This window comes from Drosophila santomea, chromosome X, assembly GCF_016746245.2.
Source record: "Drosophila santomea strain STO CAGO 1482 chromosome X, Prin_Dsan_1.1, whole genome shotgun sequence".
Classification (NCBI taxonomy): domain Eukaryota; kingdom Metazoa; phylum Arthropoda; class Insecta; order Diptera; family Drosophilidae; genus Drosophila; species Drosophila santomea.
Window position 1 is genome coordinate 17596602 of NC_053021.2, and position 23582 is coordinate 17620183.

Below are 23582 nucleotides of genomic sequence, written 5' to 3' on the forward strand. Positions count from 1 at the left end.
AAATCCAAATCCCCTATTTTTGTCTGCCGCTGACTGCTGTTCTGCAAACAATTGCCAAAAAAATAAAAAAAAAATGGGAAAAAAAAGTTTGTTTTCCTTGCTTTCGCACGTGCGCGTAGAGGTGGGGGGTCAGAGGTCAGATGTCAGAAGTTAAAGGTCGGGGATCCCGAACCGGAAGCACACGTGCTGACAACAAGCCAATTAAACGATTGCCACGAAATTAAGTCTGCAAACTGATAACCCACACAACTCCGCACAACTTGGCCACTGAAGGCCCGCCAACTTGGCCCGCTAAATTTGGCCAATTGAAATTTTACTCGTGGCCAAGAGCATCCAATAAACGCTTTTATATTCAATTTGAAGCTGATTGTGATTGTGATTGTGATTTTGATTTTGATTGTGCGACTGTGATTTTGATTTTAGTTTAGTTTAAACAGAAGTGAGTAGGTTGGATTTTAAGTGCCTTCTATGGGATTTATAGCTACTTTTCACATCGTTTTTTTCTGGAAATAGTTTTATGGCGCCTTTAAATTAAAGAAACTATCTGTTTCATTGCCCTAATGGGTTCAAGTCGGTTAATTTCCATCCGACTGCGTTCCCTGCAATTTCCCTCGATTCCCCCTCGATTCCCCTTCAACTCCCCTTCGATTCCATTAAAAAACTTTAATGAAACTGTCACCGCCGACAGCTAGACAAACAGGGCAATAAACATTCCTTGACCCTGATTTCAGCTGCTTCTCTCGACGCTTTTGTACATCTGCAGCCTTCTTTGTTCTTCTCCGTTGGGTTTTTTATATTGTTTTTCTTTTTTTTTGATTTTCTCGTTGGCTTTACCGCTTCGGTGGCAAAGGACATTTCCAGCCGTGGGCAGTCGCCAGAAATATTTATTATATTGTAAATATAATAAATAGAAGGGCCTTTGTGTGCATTGTTGGCTAAATCAAAATCGAGTTCCCCAAGGGCGCACACTCCTATACTTCATACTACTATGAACTATACTACTATATATATATATATATATATATATATATCTATATAGATGTGTATTTGCCAAGAAGAGTAAAGGTATTTCTGTTGTTTTCTTTTCTCATGGCTCACTTGGGCTTCATCATGGGCCTCACATGTGGAAATTAATATATCATTGTGCGGATTTGCAGGGGATTTTCGAAATTAATTCTGCCAAGTGGGCGGTGCATATGTACATATGTATTTCCAGGAAACATATGCTCTCATGAAGACCATCTCAACATCGACTGTAGTTACTTAATTAAGGGAACCAACCGCACAATTAAATGGCATTCCATTTTGAAGCGTGGCCCGCAATCCATTTATCGCGACTCGCGTGGCCGCCTCCGTGTGCGGATCTCATTAAAAATTCAATAAATTTATAAAAAAAAAAACACACACACACAAAAAAAAAGTGGAATATTTCCGAAAGAATGCAGCTTTTGGTTGTTTGCTTTCACTGGCCGCGGGCTGTTTCAGCATTCAGTTTTCGGCCATTTGCTCGCAATAAATGAAAATAAATTGTATCCCGCCAACAACTCGTTTAAGTCCTGCCACACACGCAAACACACGCAAACACACACAAGCACACACATATATAATTATACACACGCACACATTAAAGTCCTGGGAAGTGAAAATGGAAAATGGAACGGAAATGGAAGCACTGATGGTGCGGAGAAAAGTGAAAATCTGATGAAAAGCAAGGCGGCAAGCCAGTGAAAAATATCGACACGATTTCATTCTGCAGACAATGTTAACGATGATGTTGCTGTTGAGTGATGTTGAGTTTGATGTTGATATCAAATTTGATGTCGATGTTGAATTTGATGTTCTGATGTCCTGATGTTGTGGCAAACAGCGTACCAGTACCAAAACCAGTACCAAAACCAGGCCCATGATGGTCCACTGATGTTGATTTATCGCCCTGGTCCTGGTTACACAAAGCATCCGCTGGCCTGTGTCAAATGCCCAAAGCGGCCGAATCGACGGTTTTGCTGCTGGTCAATGTCCCAGGAAGCCGCACATTGGTCTGCGGGCCCAAAAAAAAAAAAAAAAAAAAAAAAAGGAAGCTCGTAAATGTGCGGATGTAAAATCCAATCCTTAAGTGCCAAGTTCACACAAATCTTGGCCGTAACACCAAGTTTTGCGTACACACGCAGTAAAAGTGCGTAAAAATGCGCGAATAAGTAGCAACTAACTATTGTTGCCGCATTTTATCAAATCTGAGCCTTGGCCAAGTGTGCCGACCTTCTTTCGGCCATTTCCGTTTCCGCATCGCTGCCTTTCACTCGTTGGCTGTGTGAAATATATATTTTTTTTGGGCCCAGGCACATAAAACTGTTGTAAAACAAAACGGCAACCCGAAAACTGTGTGGCTGTGAGTGTGTGTATCTTCCGGAAGAAACCATCATCTAAATGCCTACAACGTGACGTAAGAATGACAAACGACGTAGAGCAACTTCTGGACTTTAACTTTACCAATCGAGGGCATTTCTTCCCGTGTTTGTGGTCTTTATCTATAGAATGCTGTTCTACAAGCTGTGGTTCTTTAAGGTGCATTCCTTCATCCTCTGAACTTATCTGGCATTCTATCTACATGTGCCAATTGATGGAAGCTATACTAATTTAGCTCTGATTACCAGGACTCTTTGGCCATGCGAACAGTATGTGCATTCAGGTTGACAGCCTTCCTTTAACTGGCATGTCGATCAAGCACATATTTCAGCAGTTCCCAGTTCCAGTTCCAGTTCACTTCTGCCAGGCAGAAGTATGTGTACATTTTTATATACATACATATATTAAAACGATGTCCTTGTGGCGATGCAGGCCGATGGGCATGTGTGTCGACCGCCCCCCACTGTGTCAGCAACTCAATCTTGGTAAAAATTTGTCGCACTGGAATTTCATTTATTCTGTTGACTCTGACTTTGTTGTGGTCAGAACGACCGCCTCCCCCAAAAAACCAGAACTACACATATATACTGGTATACTTGTAAATATTTGGGGAAGCCGGAGGCCAAACTACTCGGAATCGGCAGCATTTGCCGTAGTCCCAGTTTTGGACCGGAAGCGTCGACTCGAAGCTATAAACTTTGAATGAAATCGTATTTGTGCCGAAAACTTGTGAAAGCTTGATCCAATTTTGGGGGCTTTATTAAATTGTTGACTTAAAATATTCATGCCAACAACCGGTTAGACCAAAAAAAAAAAAAAACTTGAAATCTCTGGCAAACTTGGATTTTGGGGTGGCGAAAAAAGATTGACAACGATTCGCGTTGACAACATGAAAATAAAAGAATGCTCTGGCCATCGTCTGGGATTGCAAATTAAAAACCAATCCCCGTCGTGGCCTCTCAAGTGGAAAGCCCCCAGTCATTATCATGTGGCAACAAGATGCGTGGTAATGGGAATGGGAATGGGAGTCAAGGAGTCAAGTGCACAATCAACAAATGCGAATCAAATTGCATGGACGTCGATGCCCCGAGGAGCAGCCAGTGGCCACTTGGTCACCAGGCTAGACAATCCGCGGCAACAATTGGGGTTCATCAGTGGACTCACCACTGGCGATTTGGTTCAACAACCTCCGTCCTAGTGGGTCAAAATCCTCGACAGAAAGAGGCCAATATAAGTTTAATACAGATGCTAATTAACAGCTGATGATGCCGTGGGGCTGCAAAATGGGTGTGGATGCTACAAAGTGTCCGGAATTAGCTGATTAGTCCGGATGTGGCAGCTGTTCCAATTGAATTCAATCAAAACGACAAATGTGACCCCGCCCGCAGGCACTAAAGTTATTCCATTTTATTTCACTGTGTTTATTCTATTTATTATTAGAGTTGCCCAAATAGATGTGGGGATGTGGGTATGCCGACAATTGTCCTGTGTGCTGATGGTGTCAGCCCAAAGACATTAGGCCGCATTATTTAGGCTTTGGCTGTACATAATCCCCGCTTGTCTCCTGTCGCCTGTCTCCCATCTCTTGTCGCCCGTCGCCAACGGCTGTCAGCTGTGGCTCCACGGCAGGATCTGAAGGAGCCTGGGCTCCTCCACATCGCTGTGGCAATGTGCGTGTCGTGTCGTGGCGGCAGCTCAAAGCGCAGACACACTGGCACAGGAAAAACACAAGCACGTCAGTGCCATAAGCAGCCGGGAGCCACCGCATCCGGAACAAAGGGGCGGCAAACAGCGGACGTGGTACCGCCAGCGCCAACAGAACCACCAGATCCTCCTGCTCCTCCTGTTCCTCTTGCTACTCTTGCTCCTCCTGCTCCTCTTGCTCCTCTGGCACCTCCTGCTCCTTCTGCTCCCTCTGCTCCTCTTGCTCCTCCTGCTCCTCTTGCTCTTCTTGCTCCTCCTGCTCCTCTTGCTGCTCCTGCTCCTCCTGCATCCATTCCATCGCTGGACAAATTAACAGCCCAGCTGAGCTGGCTGCCAAGCCATCGAGTGCTTGATGAAAAAGTCCTTGTAAAGTTCGACGACGCGCCATTAAGAGGCGTACAGCAATCAACAGGAGAGGTCCTTCGAGTGCTCCTTATGATAAATTCATCGATTTGCGACTGCTGCTGGGAGATTTGTCTTAACTTAAGGTCGCCAACATTTATCAGGCTCTCTGGGTGGCCGGCAAATGGATGGCATTGGTGGCTGGCTGTTTATGAATATTCAATCATTTGCTAAGTTCATTGGAGCAACGATTCGATGATCCGCAACATTATATGCTCAAACTAGGAATAACTTTTCTGCGAACGAATGGTAATGAAGATAATACGGAGTGGCCCAAGCCCAATTAGCCGTTTAGTGGTAAACTAGGCTCCCAAGTGGCCTCCATGTTATCATCTTCCACCCACCAAGTGCTGCTCTTTCGCCACCATCGTCATTGTCGTCCATGACGCCTTTAATCAGCTCTTTATAGTCGACCATCTCGTTGGCTGCGTGTGGAATCCCCAGGGCGCACAATTCACACACACCCATCGAAAGTGAAATTTGGGTGCGGTTTTGATTGTTTGCACCACTTGACCCCGTCCCCTCATCATCATCATCATCATCGTCGTCGTAGTCGTCGTCGTCGTCGGCACCTTTCGTCCTGCTCCTTCGTCCTCCTGCTGAATGGATCATCATCAAAACAAGCGACTGAGCTGTTTGTGTCTGTGCACCAGCCGAATGCCAATGACTACTCAACATCATCCCGTCCTGGCTATCCTGGAATTCCACACCCACATCTACATCCACAGCCAAAACCCACGCTCACATCCGGGCAGCCAGGTCAAGAGCGTGTCGTGAATATTTATACCTATTTGATTAGAGTCTCGCGGGAGGAGCTTGGATGCTCGAACATCTGCAAGTTTGATTGGATCCACTCCCCGGATGCGGACGATCTCGAAATTTATCGTTTAACGGACACTATAATTGAGCGGCAGTCGCCATAAGTTGGCCAAACTGGCGGCTGTCGCCCGGAGTGGCATCTTATGACCCACTTTTATTCCGTCTTTATTTTTGGGTGGCTGAGTTAGTCACCTAACCGTTTCTCACTGGGTAATCCTCTGTCAAAACTATTCGACGCTGCCAGTTGCACTTTGACAGCAAGGACACACACCAAACACACACACACACGTCCATATCCTTGAGTTGTGGAAGTTTCTGCCGCTGTGGCATAAGGAGTCATGAATAAAAGAGCAGCGCCAAAGCAACCCATCATCATCATCATCAGTTCCCCTTCCCTGCCATTCCCCCTGCCATTCCCCTTTCATCCTCACGTCGACCACAGAAACGCGGCGAGTAGTTTGTCCTGTCATCAGATGAGATTGGTACATGTCAAAGTCGCCGCATAGCTGTGTGTGTAAAATAAAATAAATTAAATAAAGCTCAAACTAGACTAGACAGCCAGTTACCCTCTAGTGCGAGCCAAGTGAAGATGGCCCTACTGGGTATCCCTCATTCGAACCCCTGCGAACAACTGACATACGTAGCTGCGTCTTGATTATAAGGTTGTGGCTCGCATGTTTTTCCTTCCCGCATTTTTTTTTTGTTTTTTTTTTTGCTGGCCAGAAGCAGCAGCCTTTGCTGCGGAGGATTTGCCATAAATTAAATTACCCAAAAGCCCAAAGCAGATTTGCGAGCCGAGCTGGCTGACAACAGCTCGTTTAGAGCCATACATCTTCCGGAATACGGACTGCAAAGTAAGGAGTATGGAGTATGGAGTATGGCAGAGTACAGAGTACGGAGTACGGAAAACGGCTCTTCCGGACTATCCCCCATCCGGGATTTCCCGCGCAGATGGGCGTGGTGGAGTCGGGCGGACTTTTCTGCATACGACGGCACTTTCGCCGACTGCCTGTCAGTGCACATTTGCCTTTTGCCAAAGCCGAAGCCAAAGTTATGTGCATGAATAAAACAAATTGCAGCTTTTCTGCCTTTCTGCTCCGCTTCATTACTCTGGGCCTCTGTTTTTGGGCCAATTCCTTAACGTGGCTGCCAGGCTGTCGACATGAAAAATTGAGCGCCACTTCTTGCGGCACGCTGCTGCATAATGCTAAAGTAATTAACGTGTTCATCTCGTATCTCAATCTCTATTCTGCTAAAAGCGAAACAAGCGCATGAAAACTAAACATTATAACAAATAAAGTAAATAATACAACGTAGTGCAATATTTAAGTAATGAACTTGGGTACAAGAAAGTTGAGGCTAAAGGAAACACCTGAGCACTGCTAAAACTTATATATATAAGTATACTTACTCAACCATGCTGCTTTTCTGGAACTTTCATTGCTGCTCATTGATTAATTGAATGAGTAATTGCGCTGCTGATAAGCTGCAAAACCGAAATGTCAACATTTAATAGGGAACATTACAGCACAAATGAAGAGGATGTTAAGTCCTTCAAACTTCACTCGGGCCTTTCCAGCTGAGCAGCGCAAAGTGCTGAAGGGATTTCTGCCCACACTCACACCTAAAACCCACTTCCACTTCCACTTCCACTTCCACTTTAAAATAATCATCATGGCCCACTGTTTTTGGCCAGGCTGCGGTGGCTTTGGGCCTTAATTGTCGACTCAGTTGCTGTGCCCTGTGTACTGAGTACTCGACGAGGCGACGAACCGTGAGCCCTGCAGCTCCATAATGACAACCGGATGGACTTGGACCCGGACTTGGACCCGTACCCGTACCCAGTCCCACAGCTGGGACATAAGCGGCTTGTGCTCCACTCAACTGTCGCCTTTCGGAGCTGCTCTGCTCCTCCTAGCTTGCAATTAAAATACCCACTCGGGCCACATAAATTCTGAACGAGAGCAGAGGCAGTAAAATAAAAAAAAAAAAAAAAGTCCCAGCACTCCCCTTTGAGCGGGGTCCACTTAATGCCCAGGTACTCCCATCCCAAAGGGATTTCCACTATTAAAACGTTCGGGGAAGAGGATTAAGTTAAGTTTTACTCTGTTTATTTGCAGCAACCTTAGGAAGTTCAATTGAAACACCAATAGACTAGCGTCTGAGTTATTTTACGTTATTTTACGTTATTTTACGAGTACGATCATAATCACAAGTAGGTAAAAAAAATCCATATATTCCTTACTTCAAAAAAAAACCACCCGCAGTTCGCTTATCATACATATTTACACCGCATCTCGTTGATTATGGGCGAATCCTGGAATGGGGGAGGGGTCCTTTTCTTTGGGGGGGGGCTAATCCTCTACAGCTTAGAGCTGAGGACTGTTGGCGGCGCCGGCGGCGGCGGCACTGTTGCTGGTCACCACCGAATTGAGAAACTCATGACGCGAGCGACTCCGCCAGGTGCCCATACCCATGGCTAGGCCGGGATTCAGACTGATGTTGGTGTTGGCACTCGCATAACCACCCGCTTGTCCAGCGCCCGCCTGGCTGGCGGAGAGTCCTCCAACGCCGGCGGCACCAGCACCACCACCACGTCGCCAGGGCAGACCCTTGAAGGTATCCACGAAGGCGCGCCGGAAGCTGGCGTTCATGAAGCAGTAGGTGATCGGATTGCAGCAGCTGGAGGAGTAGGCCAGCAGCTGGAGGAAACTGATGGCCTTGTAGTCCACATACTCGTACACCACCGGTCCAATCAGCATGACCATCGTGTTGATCACGTACAGCGGCGTCCAGCAGATGAAGAACTCCAGCACCAGGACGAACAGCATCTTGACCACACGCTTCTTGCTCTCCAGGGTCTTGGCCTCGTTGGACCTGGTTTTGGATGTGGACAAAGGGAAGTGGGAAAGGGAATTTGGCACACGAGGATAGCGGACACGAATCCTACCTGCGAAGTGCCGCATCATGGACGCGTATGCTGGGCGAGGAGCTCTTGGCCAGCGTCACCGTCGTCGTCGTGGTGGTGGTGATCACCGTTGGAGCCGTTGGTCTCGTTGTCAAGGTGGTCGTTGCCATATTAGTGGATCCTCCGCCGGCGGATCCCTCTGAATTTCCATTATTGTTGTTACTATTTTCTATGTGGAAGAGCATATGGAACAGCAGCCAAATGAATTTAAATCAAGGAACGTTATTCTGCTAAGTAAAAGATTTGAGCTAACTAAACTAAAAAAAATCGATAAATAATAATAGCATTATAATTGCTATTTAAGTTTCTTGTATGTTTATGCAATTTAAATATTAAAAGAGCCTTGTAAATATTCTACGTTTAAAGAGTTGCGACTTGGAATTTCCTGCAGTTACCTACCATTGTAGACTGCGGTGGCGGTCAGCACCAGGATGCAGTTGCTACTGCTGCTACTGGTGCCCGGATTGGGAGCGCCGCTTCCGCCGGTTGTTGCAGCGGAAACCGGGAGCGATTGCTGCAGGAGGATGCGGCCGCTGTCCTTGGCCATGCCCACGTAGAGGGTGCGCGTGATGAGGATGTAGGCCACGCAGAGCACCAGGAGCGGCAGGACGAGCAGCAGGAAGTCCAGCAGGATGTTGTAGAAGAGCTCGTATCCCTGGTCGGGCCAAAACTCGCGGCACTTGCAGTAGCCTGTAACCAATCGAATAAGATGACTGGTGATTGGTGACTGGTGCCCATCCCACTCACCCGGTCGACTGGTGGGTATCAATTGACTGAAGACCGCTATGGGCGTCATGCAGAGGATGCCGCCCAGCCAGATGAAGCCGATGATCTTGTAGGCGTGGCTGATTGTCTGCCAGGATCGCGAGCGCAGCGGATGGCAGATGGCGTAGTAGCGCTCGCAGGATATGGCCACCAAGGTCCAGGACGAAACGGCCACGGAGGCGGCTAAAAGATGGCAAGTGGATAACCTTAGAACAAGCTGAACACGATGGACACCATGGACACACCCAGCTCCTGTCTAGCGCCGTGTCAAATCGCTTTCATTAGAAGGTCCTTCGCCCGCACTCGTTGCATTTTAATTACACAATTTGCATATTAGGACCAGACAAACCAGACGAACTATCGCACTCCTTGCACTTTCGCACTTCTACTTGCGAGTAGATAGTGACAAACAGTACACCACGATGCAATTTGCAGAAAGTGCAATTAAACAATTCCCCAGCCACTCCTTTTCTCGTTTGCCCAGTCAGTCGTCAGTCAGTCCACTCTCCATTTCATGTGAGCCTGTTAGCTGCATTCGCTTCACATTGTAAAGCAATTTGCTTTCCGCCATTCGAATTCCCTCGGCTGCAATTTCGTCCTGCAGGAGTATCGATGGTTAACAAGCACACAACTGCGGTGCCATATGCAAGTGGATAGTAAGGACATATTGGATATCGGCTTGTGCACGGCAAATAAGTTTCAATTGGAAAATTGAGCCATTTCAGCGGAGTTAACAAGGTAAATATTTTCTATGTTATGCATCGATTTTGTCTCCTTAGCAAATATGTTATGAATTATCAGTGAAGATGATAAATTTGTTCATAAAGACTGCAGTTTAGACTTCAATGCAATAAGCTGTACGGTCTATGCCTTCAATTATTAATATTCCGAAATTGTTCTGTTTGCATTTATGGTTTTGCAGATATATTTGCTAATATACCTTTAATATACGTTTCATATTCAACAGCAAGGAATTAAAAAAAAAGAATGAAATTGCATCAAGGAATGAGTAATGAAGACAGCCCGTATCAAGTTCGCTTTGAAATTAAAATTTGTTTTTATAAGCACTTGCAACAGTCCACACAGCCAACCAAGGTCCACCCTAATGTGGCTTGCGCTTCAGTTGCATAGTATTGTATTACATTTTGCATGCACACTTGTTTACTTTATATTTTAATTAGGCGTGCAAACTAAGACTAGTTATGAAGATTAATAGCATCCACCTGCTCAGTCGAGGTCAGCCCATTAAAGCAAACAAGGTCCACCCTAATGTGGCTGGTATTTCAGTGTCTTTCAGCTGCATTGTCACATTTGTCTCGCCCTCAGAGTCGCGTTTTGCTGAGTTAACCCCCTGAAATTGAAGTTTACTTTTGATTGACGGCGGTGTGCGATGCGATGCGATGCTCTAAGCCAGAAATACTAGCATATGTGCGCTTAAACTTAAAACAAACAGCATTTCCATCCATTTCCATTGCGATTGCCATTTCCATTTGCATTTGGTTTCTCGCGCGCTTAACTTTAAGGCTTTTCGGCTAAGCAGTTTGATTGATTCGCGCACTGAGTCTTGACAACTAAATCATTTCGAGATGCCAATACAATCCGCCACATACTTTGCATACTACATGCTATATACATGCTATATATGTATATATATATATATATATTTACGCCCCTTTGGCGTCCACGGTGCGTAATTCAATTGGCAAATGCAAAACTGACGGCAAATAAGGCGGCGGCGTCGGCGTCGGCGGCAAATGACGAACCCAAATTGAATTCGATGCCGCCACACCCCCCTTTCTGCACGCCCAAGATGTTTTTCTTTTGGCAACTGATTGAATTTGATTTGTGCGCAGAGTGGGCAGCAGCACGCCTTTGAGGCCAGCAAAAGGACATGAGCAAGGATGCTTTTGGGGTGTGTGGGGGAAAGGCAGACGTGTTGAGCATATTACGCATACGACACGCAGTCCTCGAGCCCCGCATAAATATGCGACTCTGACAGGCCGGAATTTATAAGCGTCAGTTGGGTGATAAAATTTGATTGCCGCAAATAAAAAAACGAGCACACTCAGCAAAAAGAAATAAGGTCACTTCCCATTGAATTTGGTCGAGAGATTCCTTTAACAAAGCCATTTTAATTGACCAACGTGGCAGTGAGTTGCGTAAAATGCTGATAGTACCTTTAAATTCAACTTCCTAAGCTTATGGAGTCACTTAAGTCTTTTGTCTCTAGAAAAGAGCTCGAGAAAAATGTTTGAATGTTTGGGACACAAAATTTACTTCTTGGACTTTCAGTTTGCATAGCTCAGCGGCTTAAGAAAAAAGTTCGATAGAAGCAGCAACTTTTAAGCGAAATATAAAGGGTTTTTTTTGGAATATATTTATAGCATAAAGTTTTTGATTCAAAATGGAAAATGTTGACAGCTGTGTTGCGGTATGTGTGCCACTCGGGCAGTTTCTGTTTCGAAATATGACACTTGGCTAATTTCTTTAGGTGTACAAGTGGCAAAAAGACCACAAAAATGTGTTTTGACCAGCCTCAAAGTGTAAGAGAACGCTTGCGTGCCTGTCGCTTTATGAGGAACTTGGAACTTGGTCCTTGCTCCTTGGTGAGGTCCTTGGACCTGTGATTACAGCTGCAGGCGATCCAGGTTCCTGTAGCCTGTCGCCCTGTCGCTCGACTAAGCAGATTGAGTGCTCCTCGCAGATGATGGAACATATTGTCCGGACGGGGAATGTGGGACAGGATGTGCTGCACGGAAACCTGGCCAAAATTGCGCCCGATATTAGAAATGCTGGGTAATTTGTTCTTGCGGCTGGGGTTCCAAGTTCCCAAAATTAGTTGGGCATCATCATCTCGAGTGACTGACAATCAGATGCGGTCGCTGACGGCAAAGTGACAGGGCGGAAAAATACTCTCGAGTTTGGAGTTGGGAGTTGGGTTGACATGACCAGCGAGTGGATCTTGCCCTTTAAATGACTCGATTTTAAATGAAAAGGTATACATTTCCATTTCCCTAGAATACAATATCAAAGGAAACAAGCAACTTTTCGGGGCGAAAGTCTTTTAAACTCAATGATTCCGGCCAGCAAATGCATTCGTTCCACACGCGATGTACATACATAGTATGGAATGGGAAGTGGAGTATCCACTCGAAATCCTGAAGCCAATGGCAAAGTTTGACGGGAAACGAAATCAGAGTTTGCCCAGACATTCTATTTAAGTTGCAAAAGAAACAAAGTAGCTTTTTATCGAATTAAGTACTCCAAGGTGGCCAGGTGGATAGATGCCTTGGTGGATGGGCGCCCAACTTGGCTAAGCTTTCATATCATCCAGTGGCATGGGATGGGACATAGAGCCCAACATGTCTGGAGCAGGCTCAGCCGAGCGTGGCTCTCTCTCTCTCTCTTACTGATATTAATATTGTTTTCAAGTGTTTCATTGCGAACTTTAGATTTTAGATCTCACATTTTCCACGCCACGTGCTGCAGTTGGCATGCGGGTAAAATGAAAGTTGCTGCTGCTGCCTTTGCCGCACCGAATGTGCATTAATTAAAAAACTTCATGCGTGGCAAATCCCAAAAGGCAGCAAACTTTACCAAAACAAAGCCCTCGAAAGCGACAAAGTTTCCTGCCACACCAGCAGCCATGGCCAAAAGGGGAGTTTCTTTCTTCTTTTTTCTCGGAAATATTCTTTGCTCCTATTTATGAACAACAATTAGCCAAGGAGCACTGAGAAAATCCCGCCCGCTGGCCAAAAACTAATCAGCACAAAGTGCTCCACTGGCTCTGACCAGCACCTTGCACCCCATTACCCCAATGGCTCCAAGGACTCCCCTGTTCCCGTTTCCCTTTGCGACCAGGTGGCACTCCATGTAGGGCCATAAAAAGGACACTCTTTGCACCTCGCACCATGTGCACATATGTACATAACGCCCCGAATTCTGCTGTTGAACACATGTTTCGCAGCTTATGCAGCCTAAAACAACGAACCTTCAGCAAGGACAACAAATGCTTTGGAAAAAATATTACAACAATTGCTATGGAAAAAATATTACAACAAATGCTATGGAGAAAATGTTCAAAACATGCTGCGTTGGAATTTGATTTTTTTTGCTTAACATTTAATTTGAGCGTGTTATGGAAGATGGGGAAATTCGGTCCTTTTGAGCACCAAGTCGAAAAAACCCATATATATCCTAGCCGACTTCTTTGGAAACAGCCAGATTTCCTGCCTGAAAGTCCAGCTTCAACTTGTTAAAGTTCTTTTAGAACCCAAAGCCTTTGACAACTGCCAACTGAAAAACTTGGCAAACACAATATTAAATGTCGAACAAAACATCAACAAATCAATGAGGTAAAAACCAAGGCATTCGAAAAAAGTTATAGTTTTTGCCTTGAAAAAGTTATAGTTACAAAAGTTAGCAGGATTAATGATGGTGACACATTACAACCGATTAAAGGAAAAAACATAAAAACATCAGCTTACAACTATGGATTTCGATAGAGCTAATTTAAAAACACGTTTATATATTTATTTTTGAAGCTAATTAAAGCCATAATAATTTAGTTTGGCAAAATAAATCCTTGATTACCTAACGATGAAAATGCAATTCAGCACGACATTTTTAGAGATCCTTAAGTAAACGTTTAAGAACGAATATAGAAGCCATTGGAACGCCGAAGCCAAGAAGCGCCTCTTGACCACCTGGCAACCGGGCTTGAAAAAAATCCGTCCTCCGCGGAGCTCCGGTGGACACACACACACACACCGTACACACATTGCACACACATCGTACACACACTGTACACACACCGTTTGCGCTTCAATGACTCCGGCCCTCTTGTTTTCTTAGTGTCCGTGCTCCACATTTCCCACGGGCATCAGCAGGCGCCATTAGGAGCAGGATGAGGATGAGGAGCAGGATGAGGATGAGAAGGAGGAGGAGACTGTGACCGCGTTTGCGCTGCTCCCCCTGTAATAGCAAAACCCCGCCAAATCCACATCCATCCGCTCATCCACCTTCTCATCCACCTCCTCAATCATCCGCTCATCCATCCGCCTCCTCATCCACATTCCCATCCACCCGTGGGCCATGTCACATGCTGTGCATGCTGTGCTGCATGTTGCATGTTCCCCAGGTGCGTGACGCTTGTACCTGCCACCGGGAGCAGCTACATTCTAGCCTCAACCCGCCTCCTGGTACGCCTCCTCCGCTGGACGCTGTGCGGTGCCAATTGAAATGGTTATTTAATTCGCCAGTTTGACTGTTGCGGTGGGGCATGGGGGAATGGGGGAATGGGGACTTGGGGATTGGGGCCAAAAGTATGCAGTGCTAGTGCACACAGCCGCTTTAAATTGCGCAGCGAAGTATGCTACGCATTTGCGTTTGCTTTCAGAGCGACAGCATTGTAGCGCCTCCCTTTGCCATCCGAGATCCACAGCATGCCATTAAGATGGGGCTTACCTCTGCCAGGAACGAACTGCGGGGGGATTACGCGCGACTTGCCACATGACGCAATGGACAACAGTTACCGAAATCCTAAAAATGTGAATTTACAGTCCGTTGCTAATGCGCCATTTCACATAAACATAAAGAACGAACGAACGCACCGCCAGTTTTCCTCCAGCAAAACCCACATAATTATCCGTGGCCAACCCAAAAGTAGCGCCAACAAATGTCTATTTAATCACGTCCAACTGTTGTCCTGCCAAAGCGCTTGATTTGAAGTTATGTGCTGGCCATGGGACTCTTAAGGATACGCGGTATCCTGTATTATGTATCCTGTATCCTGTATTCGTATCCTGACGACAGACAATGGCGCACACTCTGTCAATAACATGGGCCAATATTGTGATTTTAATTTCCATTTTTCTAGGACAGCTGCTGAGTGGTTTTTGTTCGTGGAAAAGGAGACACGCACAGGTATATGGATATGGAAATAAAGGGGTAACTAGGAGGAGACGGAAGCCAGGTTAATATATGCCCACGTTTAACACAACTTGTTGTTCTGCGCCCCCGCATGACAGGGCCAATAAAACGATCCACATGCGACGATAATCGTAAAAAATTATTTTAATGCCCCACCAAGGAACCTCAAAAGCCAGGAACCTAGGAACCAAGGAACGTAGGAACGTAGCAACCCAGGAAACTATGAACCCGTGTGGCCCCCACTCACATGCGCCATAAATAGGGCTCCTCAACTTATGTATTTGTAATTCCAGCTAATTGAAGACTGCAAAAGGTGGGGGAATTGGGCCAGCTAAGCTAATATTAGGCGGTTACTTATAATGCCAGAGAACGCAGCTCCAGTGGGACGACAGGTCGTTAAATAAGCCAGACATTTAGACATTTAGTGGTTGTGAGTGGAGTGAACTCACCTTGGGAGAACTGGAAGAGCTTGCAGAGGAACTCGCCGAAGATGAAGTTGCGCAGCAGGGTGCCCACCAGGGTGACGGGCATGCAGAGCACGCCCAGCAGCATGTCCGATATGGCCAGGTTGAGCAGGAACACGTTGGTTATGGTCCGCATCCGGCGGTTCTGCACCAGCGTCGAGATGACCAGCAGGTTGCCCAGCACGGCGAACAGCAGGATTATGCTGTAGCTGGGTATCAGCCACACGGGCATGCCAGTGGAACTACTACTGGAGCTGGAGCTGGAGCTGGAGCTGGAAGCGGTAGCGGTACTGGGACTTGGACTGGAACTGGTGCCCAGGGCGAAGGCCATTTCGGTGACCAAGTCACTCGGCTCGGTGTCCATGTAGTCGGCATAGCTGGTTGTCGCATTGTCGCCCGCCAAGGAGGCACTGCCTCCGTGGCCAGTTCCATTGTATGGGCCCACGTTGAGCGACACTATGTGACCCGCCGCACTGGGCGCATTGGCATAGTAGTCGAGCAGTGCCCGATAGGCAGCCGCTGCAGCCATGGACGCCCGTTCGGCATTCCCCTCCTCGTAGCTGAACATCCCGGTGACAACCGGGTGATTTGTGGCTATCACTGGTCACCACCGCCGGACATGTCCCCTTTTTTTGGGCACCAAAAAAAATATATATACGAGTATATAACTTTAATCAATTGCAGTTGAAACGGCGACGCTTGCGCGCAGGCTGGCGAGGATTTCGATAGGGAACTCGGTGGGTGCTCCGAGCACACGAGTTGGCGGCTATGGCTGCCAGGAGAGGGCTCGCCTGCTACCGTTGCGGGTAACGCGTCGTGGGCAACTGACGACTGTCGGACGAGGACAACACCTACGCTCCGGTGGGTCAGCTGCCGCAACATGTTGCGTGGGCGATGCCGAATGGCGCAAACTCACCACGGCAACATGTGGCCAGCAGCATGCTGCCTGCTGTCGGGGCAGCCTTGTTGCCGGGCAACTTTCATGTTGCGCGCGGAGAATGTTCTGTTCCGTTCCCTTCCCAATTGTGACCACTTAACGGAGCACTGCATCCTCCTCGGCGTCTGCTGGCGGCGTCTTCAGCATCTGCTCGGCCCACGCCACACGCCACATGCCACATGCCACATGCACCACGCAAATCATCAAATCAGCCGCATTCCTACGGCACTTGAGTGCCCGAGAAAACAATCTCGGCTCGTTATGTATTTGCACAAATGTTCTGCGCCAATTCCATGGACGCATTCCCAGCCGACAAGCTGGCCGTGATCAGTGCTCATCTAGCCATATTTTCAGGTATATATGTTGGGTATATAACGTTTCCGATTAGCACCTGTAGCAGAAGCTACCATTGGAAGGGCATGTGATCGTCCGCGGTGAAGCAAATCGGAAATTGGGGGTGTCATACTCCAAGATTCAAGAGCACAAGCTAGAAAGCCACCATGCCATCGAAAAAGAGGAGCACTGCACTGAGTTTGATCTCCTGGAGAACGTGGTTCAGGTTTAAGAGCATGGTACAGAGTCACACTGATGAGTCGGTGGTCCCCGTTAATTGCACTCCAGGATTGCATGGATTTTTGGATTCAGGGTGGTGTGAAAATACAATCTGCCCTTAATGGCATCGTAATCTTGGGAGCAGTGAAGCTTATCGAATAGTTGGCTGTACTCCAGGAAACGGGATTCGAGGAGATCGCATTCTTTCCAGATTCCCAGATTATCCAGCTAAAGCTCTGGCCCAGACTTGGTTTCTGCACTCGTAATGTGAGCAATGTAAATGCGATTTTGTTAAGGTAAACAATGATAAAACTTCTTTGCGACATCAAAGCACGCCCAATTTTCTCGCGGTGTACGATCGAAAGACTAGCCAACATCTGGCTTTTTTGGGTGTTCCTGAAAATGCCTGCACTGAAAATGAAACTGAAAATAAAGCCAAATGCGGCGACATCGTCGCAGTTTGCGCTCTCTCTCTCCCTCCCTCTCTCTCTCTCTCTCGCTCGTTCGCTCGCTCCCCACGCCGCTCTGTCTCTGTCGCACCTGGTGCATGTCTATCAGCTGCCGTGGGGCCTCTGTCCCGTGCATCTCGCTCGCACCCACGGCGACTGCGCCGCCGACTTCGGGCAGTCGACGGCACTTCATTCGGAGTTGCAGACGCCGGCAACGCGGCATTCGTGAGATACAACTCGTGGTGGTCGGACGAAGTTCAGCGGCTGCTCCGATATCTGGATATCATCTGGAACTGTGCTGGTTCTGTTCTGTTCTGTTCTGTTCTGTTCTGTTCTGTACTGTTCTGTACTGTTCCTCGCTCTTTGTGCGCCTGCATTGCATTGCATTGTGTGTGTGTGTTTTTGTTGTTTCCTGGCGCTGTGTATTTTTGTTTTCGTTGTCACTCTGCCACTTTGCTGTCACCTTGCAAACGGTCAACTCCTCCCGCCGGACCAGCGATCCGATCCATTCACCATTCGAGATTAACTCGCGATCCCAGCAAGCGCTTACCAAGAGCACCAGCATCCCAGCTGCGCATCTGAAATCATATCCACATCCACATCCAGAACACAGAGCCACCAGAGCACCAGCATGTCGGACGGCATCGAGGTCGAGCAATTGGTGGAGAGCAAGCCAAGAAGGGTGAGTAGTGGGGTGGGCACACATGGACTTCCAGTTGGAATTGAAGTTGGAGTTGGAGTTGGAGTAGTCCTGCTGCGGGCAGGGTCCATGAAATGTGTGTGTATACAGGGGACGACCGAAAATTAAGAATTATAAAACATTGGGATGGGGCAGCCAGCAGTCCAGAGAGTCAGATAGAGAGAGATCTTATGGATACACCGAAAGAAAACGTGCGCATCAGAAAAATTATATTAGCTCAAGGAATTACAAACATATCAAGTAGATATAAGAAGGAGTTTCGTAGCCACTTTTTATGGAAATAGTAGCCACTTAACGAAATAGTGCATCTGCCATACCCTTTTCTCTCAGTGTGTGCCCATGCGACGTGTGTGTATCTCGGCTGGGCATGCGTGAGTGTCTGTAAATAACTCTGACATTGGCTCGCCGGCGACTCCGCTCCACAAGAACCGGCCCCAGAGGGCCAGAGGTCCAGGAGGCGGGGATGCAGCTGGCTTTTATGCCTCTGGCTGGGAGGGCGGAGGCAGTGGCAGTGGCAGTGGCAGGGACATGGGGCAGGCACCGAGTCTCGAGGGGCATCATCCCGGCGCGAAGCGATTGCGGGGGCGGATGCAGATTGCGGGGGCGACTCCGACTTCGAGTTCGTATCCAAAACCGAAAACTGTATCCAAATGCGTTGCATATCAAGTTCAAGTGCGTTTTCAATGCACTTGCTCCCGCGTCTCGAGACGCCAGCGATACCCACCGGAGACGCTGTGCTGTGGTTAATGCGGCGGAGTCCGTCTCCCTGGCGAACACGTATAGCTTTCCAGATTACGGTTGTTTGGCGGCGGGCCATGGAAGCAGTTGCAGCGCCATTATCTTGGGGGCACTTCGTTCGGCTGATCGCGAGATGTGCGATTCATGTGACTTTCGGTGCACAGCACTTGTGCGTCGACCTAATCTCTATGGCACCAAACAAAGAGCTTTCCTGCTTGGCAGCCAGGCCAATAAATCATATAATTTCGAGGTTTGCAAGTGGCGAAAACAAAAGGAGTAATAAAAGTCTGTGGATATTAGCCATTCCACACCCTCCAATGTTCGGATGTCGCTTCCTGACGCGCCAATTTTGGTCATCCACTCCCCAAGTCGTCATCGTCACCTTCAGGCGGCATGAATCACGCACTCCCCATACCCTGTACCCCATGCCCCATACCCCGTACCATACCCATCCCCATCCGGCATCCAAAATCCCCCGACTCCGGGTGTCTGGGGCGTGAGCAGCCACAAAACAGTTTGCTCCTTTGTTTCCTGCACTGCAGCACTGTGTGTGTGTGGTGTGTGTGTGTGTGCGAATGAAACATCGACGACTGCTGAATAAAAAATAAAATACAGTGAAAATAAAACAAAGTAAAGCTGGGCGAAAGAACATTGACATATCGGCGGTGCCAGACGCGGAGCAAGTACGTCATTGCGACTGCGCTGCGGCAACTGGCAATTTGTCACTACATCGGGATTTATTTATTTATTTATTTGTTTTTTGTTTTTTCATTTTTGTTTTTGGCCTGGCCAAGGCGAAGCGGTTAATAACCGATTCGTTGCAATTTATTGGTTATTTTCCAAATGCCTGACCGATCACTACTCGGCATTCAGCGCAGTGAGTCAGTTGCGTCGACTTCAAGAATATCCCGCATATTGTGCTTTTACTGTGCCATATTTCATATATCTGCAACGCCTCTCCTTTATTTCCCTTCATTCACGGTCCGATCGTATTATTTGGAATTTTTCCCGTCTCTTATCTGAAATTCATTAGTCAACATAAAACACTTTCGGTGCACACTTGTACAGTACACTTGTACACACATAACGAAAGCGAATGAAACACAAAATGTGAAGTGCAGTCGAAAGTAATACTTGCTGAATACTTGCTGAATACTTGCTGAATACTTGCTGAATACTCTTACTCTGATTATTCATACATCAGTATTTGCTTTATGAGCTCACTTTATATATACATACTATATAGTACTATCGGAGTTATTTTGAAATAATCCCATAATTCCGCTGAGCGAAAAAAAGATATGGGAATATGTATCTTTGAAGTTAGTGGCCCTGACTTTTCGGTTCTTGGATTCTGATTTAAAAGTGCAAGTATTCGAAGTATGCACTCAAGAATATCTGGCAGCTATTGCAACTGCAACTACCTTTCACAAGGGTATCAGATTTGAGGCATTACGCGGCAAGTCAGTTTTGAGCACCTGGCTGTGGATTTGGATTCGGTTTCGGTTTCGTTTTCGATTTCGTTGGCAATTTTTATTTGCAGCACTATGCTTGGTTACGTTTAGCTGCAGTTATAGCCGCGTTTGATGCATCGCCGGTCCGCTCATTGCCAGATATCGATGGATATAGCTATATATATACATATAGATATATACTGGCAATGCAACGTGCTGTATGAATGCACACATGGGCATACATATATGGCTCATTACGTACGAGTCCGCATTGAAACATGTGTACATATCTATATCTATCGGACATGGCCACAGGCCATTTGAGTAGAGCGAAATGCGAAATGTTTGGCAGATGGCTTTCCTGCTGGTAACTAACTGGCTAACTCAATGGAGTTATTATGATTATTGAAATGAAACTAAATATATATGTATATGTATTTCCTGCCATCGATACAAGGTGACTTATCAATCTGTCTGAGACTGTTGGTGACTGTTTTTTGCATCCAGAATCACGATTAACCATATCAATTATGGTCGCTTTTCCATGCGAATCTTTCGAGCATGACGCACTCTGATTTTCCTTGGAACTATTTTCCCTTTTTCGATACCCTCCCAGCAAGCCCAATCTCTCTCGATTCTTTATGACTAAGCGCCAACCTCTAGTGGATTTTTATGGTGTGTAAAATTGAAGCAGTCGAGCCCATCTCGATTACCAGATTGCTGAGGGAATGGCACTAATTGCCCAGGCGATCCCAAGAACTTTCGGTAATAAATTAATTTCGATTCCTGTAGTTTGGCGACACTATTCTTATCAGTGTTTTGGGACCAACTCGATGGCATTGCGTCAATTGCGGAGGAGGGGCTATCCGAGCCTATCCTATCTGATCTTTGGGTGCAGTCCCCAGCCCAACTGGAGTGATCTAATTTGTCGTGTTGTCATTCTTTCAGAGCAGTAGATATGGCCATACATATAGTTGTATATATACATATGTATGTGTTATCGGGCTTATCGGTTGGAAACTTAGTTTCAGCTAATTTTAGCCAACAAATTGGCTCACGTACCCATGGAGGTTGCACTAGGAGCACCGACATTTGTATATAAATTTGTATCTGCTATCTGCTATCTGGTTTTTTTTTGTTTGGGGGGAAAATTTGTTGGGTATTTTCGGTGGGTCATTTGCTGCAACGGTTTTTTTAGCCATCCGCTCTTTTTTGGCACAGTTTGCGTCCGCATCTTCTTTAATTTTTTTTTTCTTTGCCATCCGACTAATTAATTCAGAGCCACGAAACGGGAGCTTTAGAGCTGTTCCATAGTTCTATGCGACGTATAGAATACATATACAATCTCCAAGTTCTCACTGCGTTGCGTTGTGAAAGTCGTCGCCCGAATCATCTTTGGGTTTAATTGTTTGGCTTTTGATATTTTCGGCAGTCGTCGCTTTTCTAATTGATTTTTCTCACCAGACGCCGTACTCTTCTCCGGTCATTGAACGCATTATAGAGCGATCTCTATCTCCATCTTCCCATTTGTATCTGTATCTGTATATCTAGCTGTATCTGTATCCGCATCTCTGGCCCAGCTTCAATGTCTATTTATACGCGAGTCTTGTTCCTGACTTTAAGCCCGGGTTGTTTGGTTGGCACTTCGGTTTTCTTTGTTTGTTGTCATCCAGTTACACCGACGACCCCCAGTCACTTCAACTCACTTATCAAATCTCTGACCTGCTTTCCGTCGGCTACTGATTGAAAATTGTCACGCGTAAATTGATTTTAATGCGGCGATCCGCTTAAGACAATATGAGCAACAAAAGAGTGCACTACGTGAAAGGGTAGTTTTCCGACCCATGCGTACTAAGTGAAACCCATCGATCCGATCACTTTCCACGCTTTCCAATCAGCTTAACTAAACCCATCTTAATAAATCACAATTCAAAGTCACAGAAATTCGGTTTTTTAATTTCCCTATCAAGCAATCAAACTTATCAGGCAATTTAAATTCATTTACATATCAATATTTTTAAATCATTTGTTTGGGCTTTGAACCGGAACCCTCATAAGTATGGCACCCCTTCGATATCATTATCAAGAAGTGGTGTAATATAACATAATATGCGGGTATACCCAAGCTTATCAATGTACAGCCTTTAATTTTTGTTTGAAATAACTACAAATTTAGTATAGCTACTTTTGAACCGCTGATATTATTATGTTTGCGAAGCACTAAAGTGGCAACAAATTGCTTTCCGTGAATGTGAATCTGGTGAATCTGCCCGAACGTAATGCAAGTGGGCGATGCAATGGCGTGCCTTTTCCTTGGGCGTTTTGTGGTTGCCTGACACGGAAATTGAATGGATTGAATTGAATGTAATATACCATCGAAAGCGAAAGCCACGATCGAATCTGATTCATAGATGGCGCCGTCAAGAGTACTTGGCCCCGCATCGAGTGCATACAATACATTCGTTATCGACGGCCAAAGCGGATGGTGGATGGTGATTTGCCTTGGCGGAACGAGGCGGACTTGGAATACATAATTAAGCCATATAGTTACTTCCGACTGAAAGTTGCTTATAATCCCTCAAGCTTGCTTATAATCCTCCTTCCCCTTGCTCTTTCGCAGATGCCACTGGCCACGTCGCTGGAGAAGGACTCGATTCGCGAGGCCTACGAGGATGTGCGCTCCGATCTGACGGACACCGAGTGGGCGGTATTCAAGTTCGATGGCGCCCAGATCATTGTCCATGCACGCGGTCAGTGCTTCGAGGAATTCCGCCAGCAGTTCGGTGACTCGGAGCGCGCCTTTGGCTACATACGCATCCAGATGGGCGACGAGATGTCCAAACGCAAGAAGTTCATCTTCCTGACGTGGATCGGCCAGGAGGTGGGCGTCATCCAGCGGGCCAAGATGTCCACGGACAAGGCGCTGATCAAGGATGTCCTTAATGTATGTAGCCAGCTGCTAGATGCCAGGTGAAGAAATAGATCCTCTAATCTCTAATCCCTTGCAGAATTTCGCCGTGGAACTGCAGGCGGGCGTGGAGGCCGAACTGGACATTGAGCTCTTCAGGGAGGCACTGAACCGTGCCGGCGGTGCCAACTACGGAACGGGCATCCGGGATAACTAAGCGGCCTCCAAGTTACTTTATATATACATTTTTTTTTTTGCAACTCTTAACTGCTTACCAAACTGCTCCTTTCTCTTTAATTATTATGAATTAATTTTATGAAATTTAAAAACTGTACATTTTATGTAATATTATACAAGCAATTGTAACATTACTGGGTCACCTTCGTTT

General features: G+C 46.5%; 2 protein-coding genes across 2 annotated transcripts; one reads left to right on the forward strand and one right to left on the reverse strand.

The window, feature by feature from the left end:
* Window positions 1-7451: 7451 nt before the first annotated feature.
* On the reverse strand, window positions 7452-16244 carry LOC120455756 (cholecystokinin receptor type A). Its single transcript, XM_039642194.1, has 5 exons — window positions 15442-16244; window positions 9044-9244; window positions 8696-8986; window positions 8279-8465; window positions 7452-8205 (listed from the first exon to the last, which is right to left on the reverse strand). The coding sequence occupies exons 1-5, from the start codon at window positions 16022-16024 to the stop codon at window positions 7698-7700; spliced, it is 1770 nt and encodes a 589-aa protein (XP_039498128.1). The 5' UTR covers window positions 16025-16244; the 3' UTR covers window positions 7452-7697.
* Window positions 16245-17606: 1362 nt separating this feature from the next.
* On the forward strand, window positions 17607-23565 carry LOC120457017 (coactosin-like protein). The gene is made up of 3 exons (XM_039644173.2): window positions 17607-18076; window positions 22907-23230; window positions 23295-23565. The coding sequence occupies exons 1-3, from the start codon at window positions 18026-18028 to the stop codon at window positions 23409-23411; spliced, it is 492 nt and encodes a 163-aa protein (XP_039500107.1). The 5' UTR covers window positions 17607-18025; the 3' UTR covers window positions 23412-23565.
* Window positions 23566-23582: the final 17 nt, after the last annotated feature.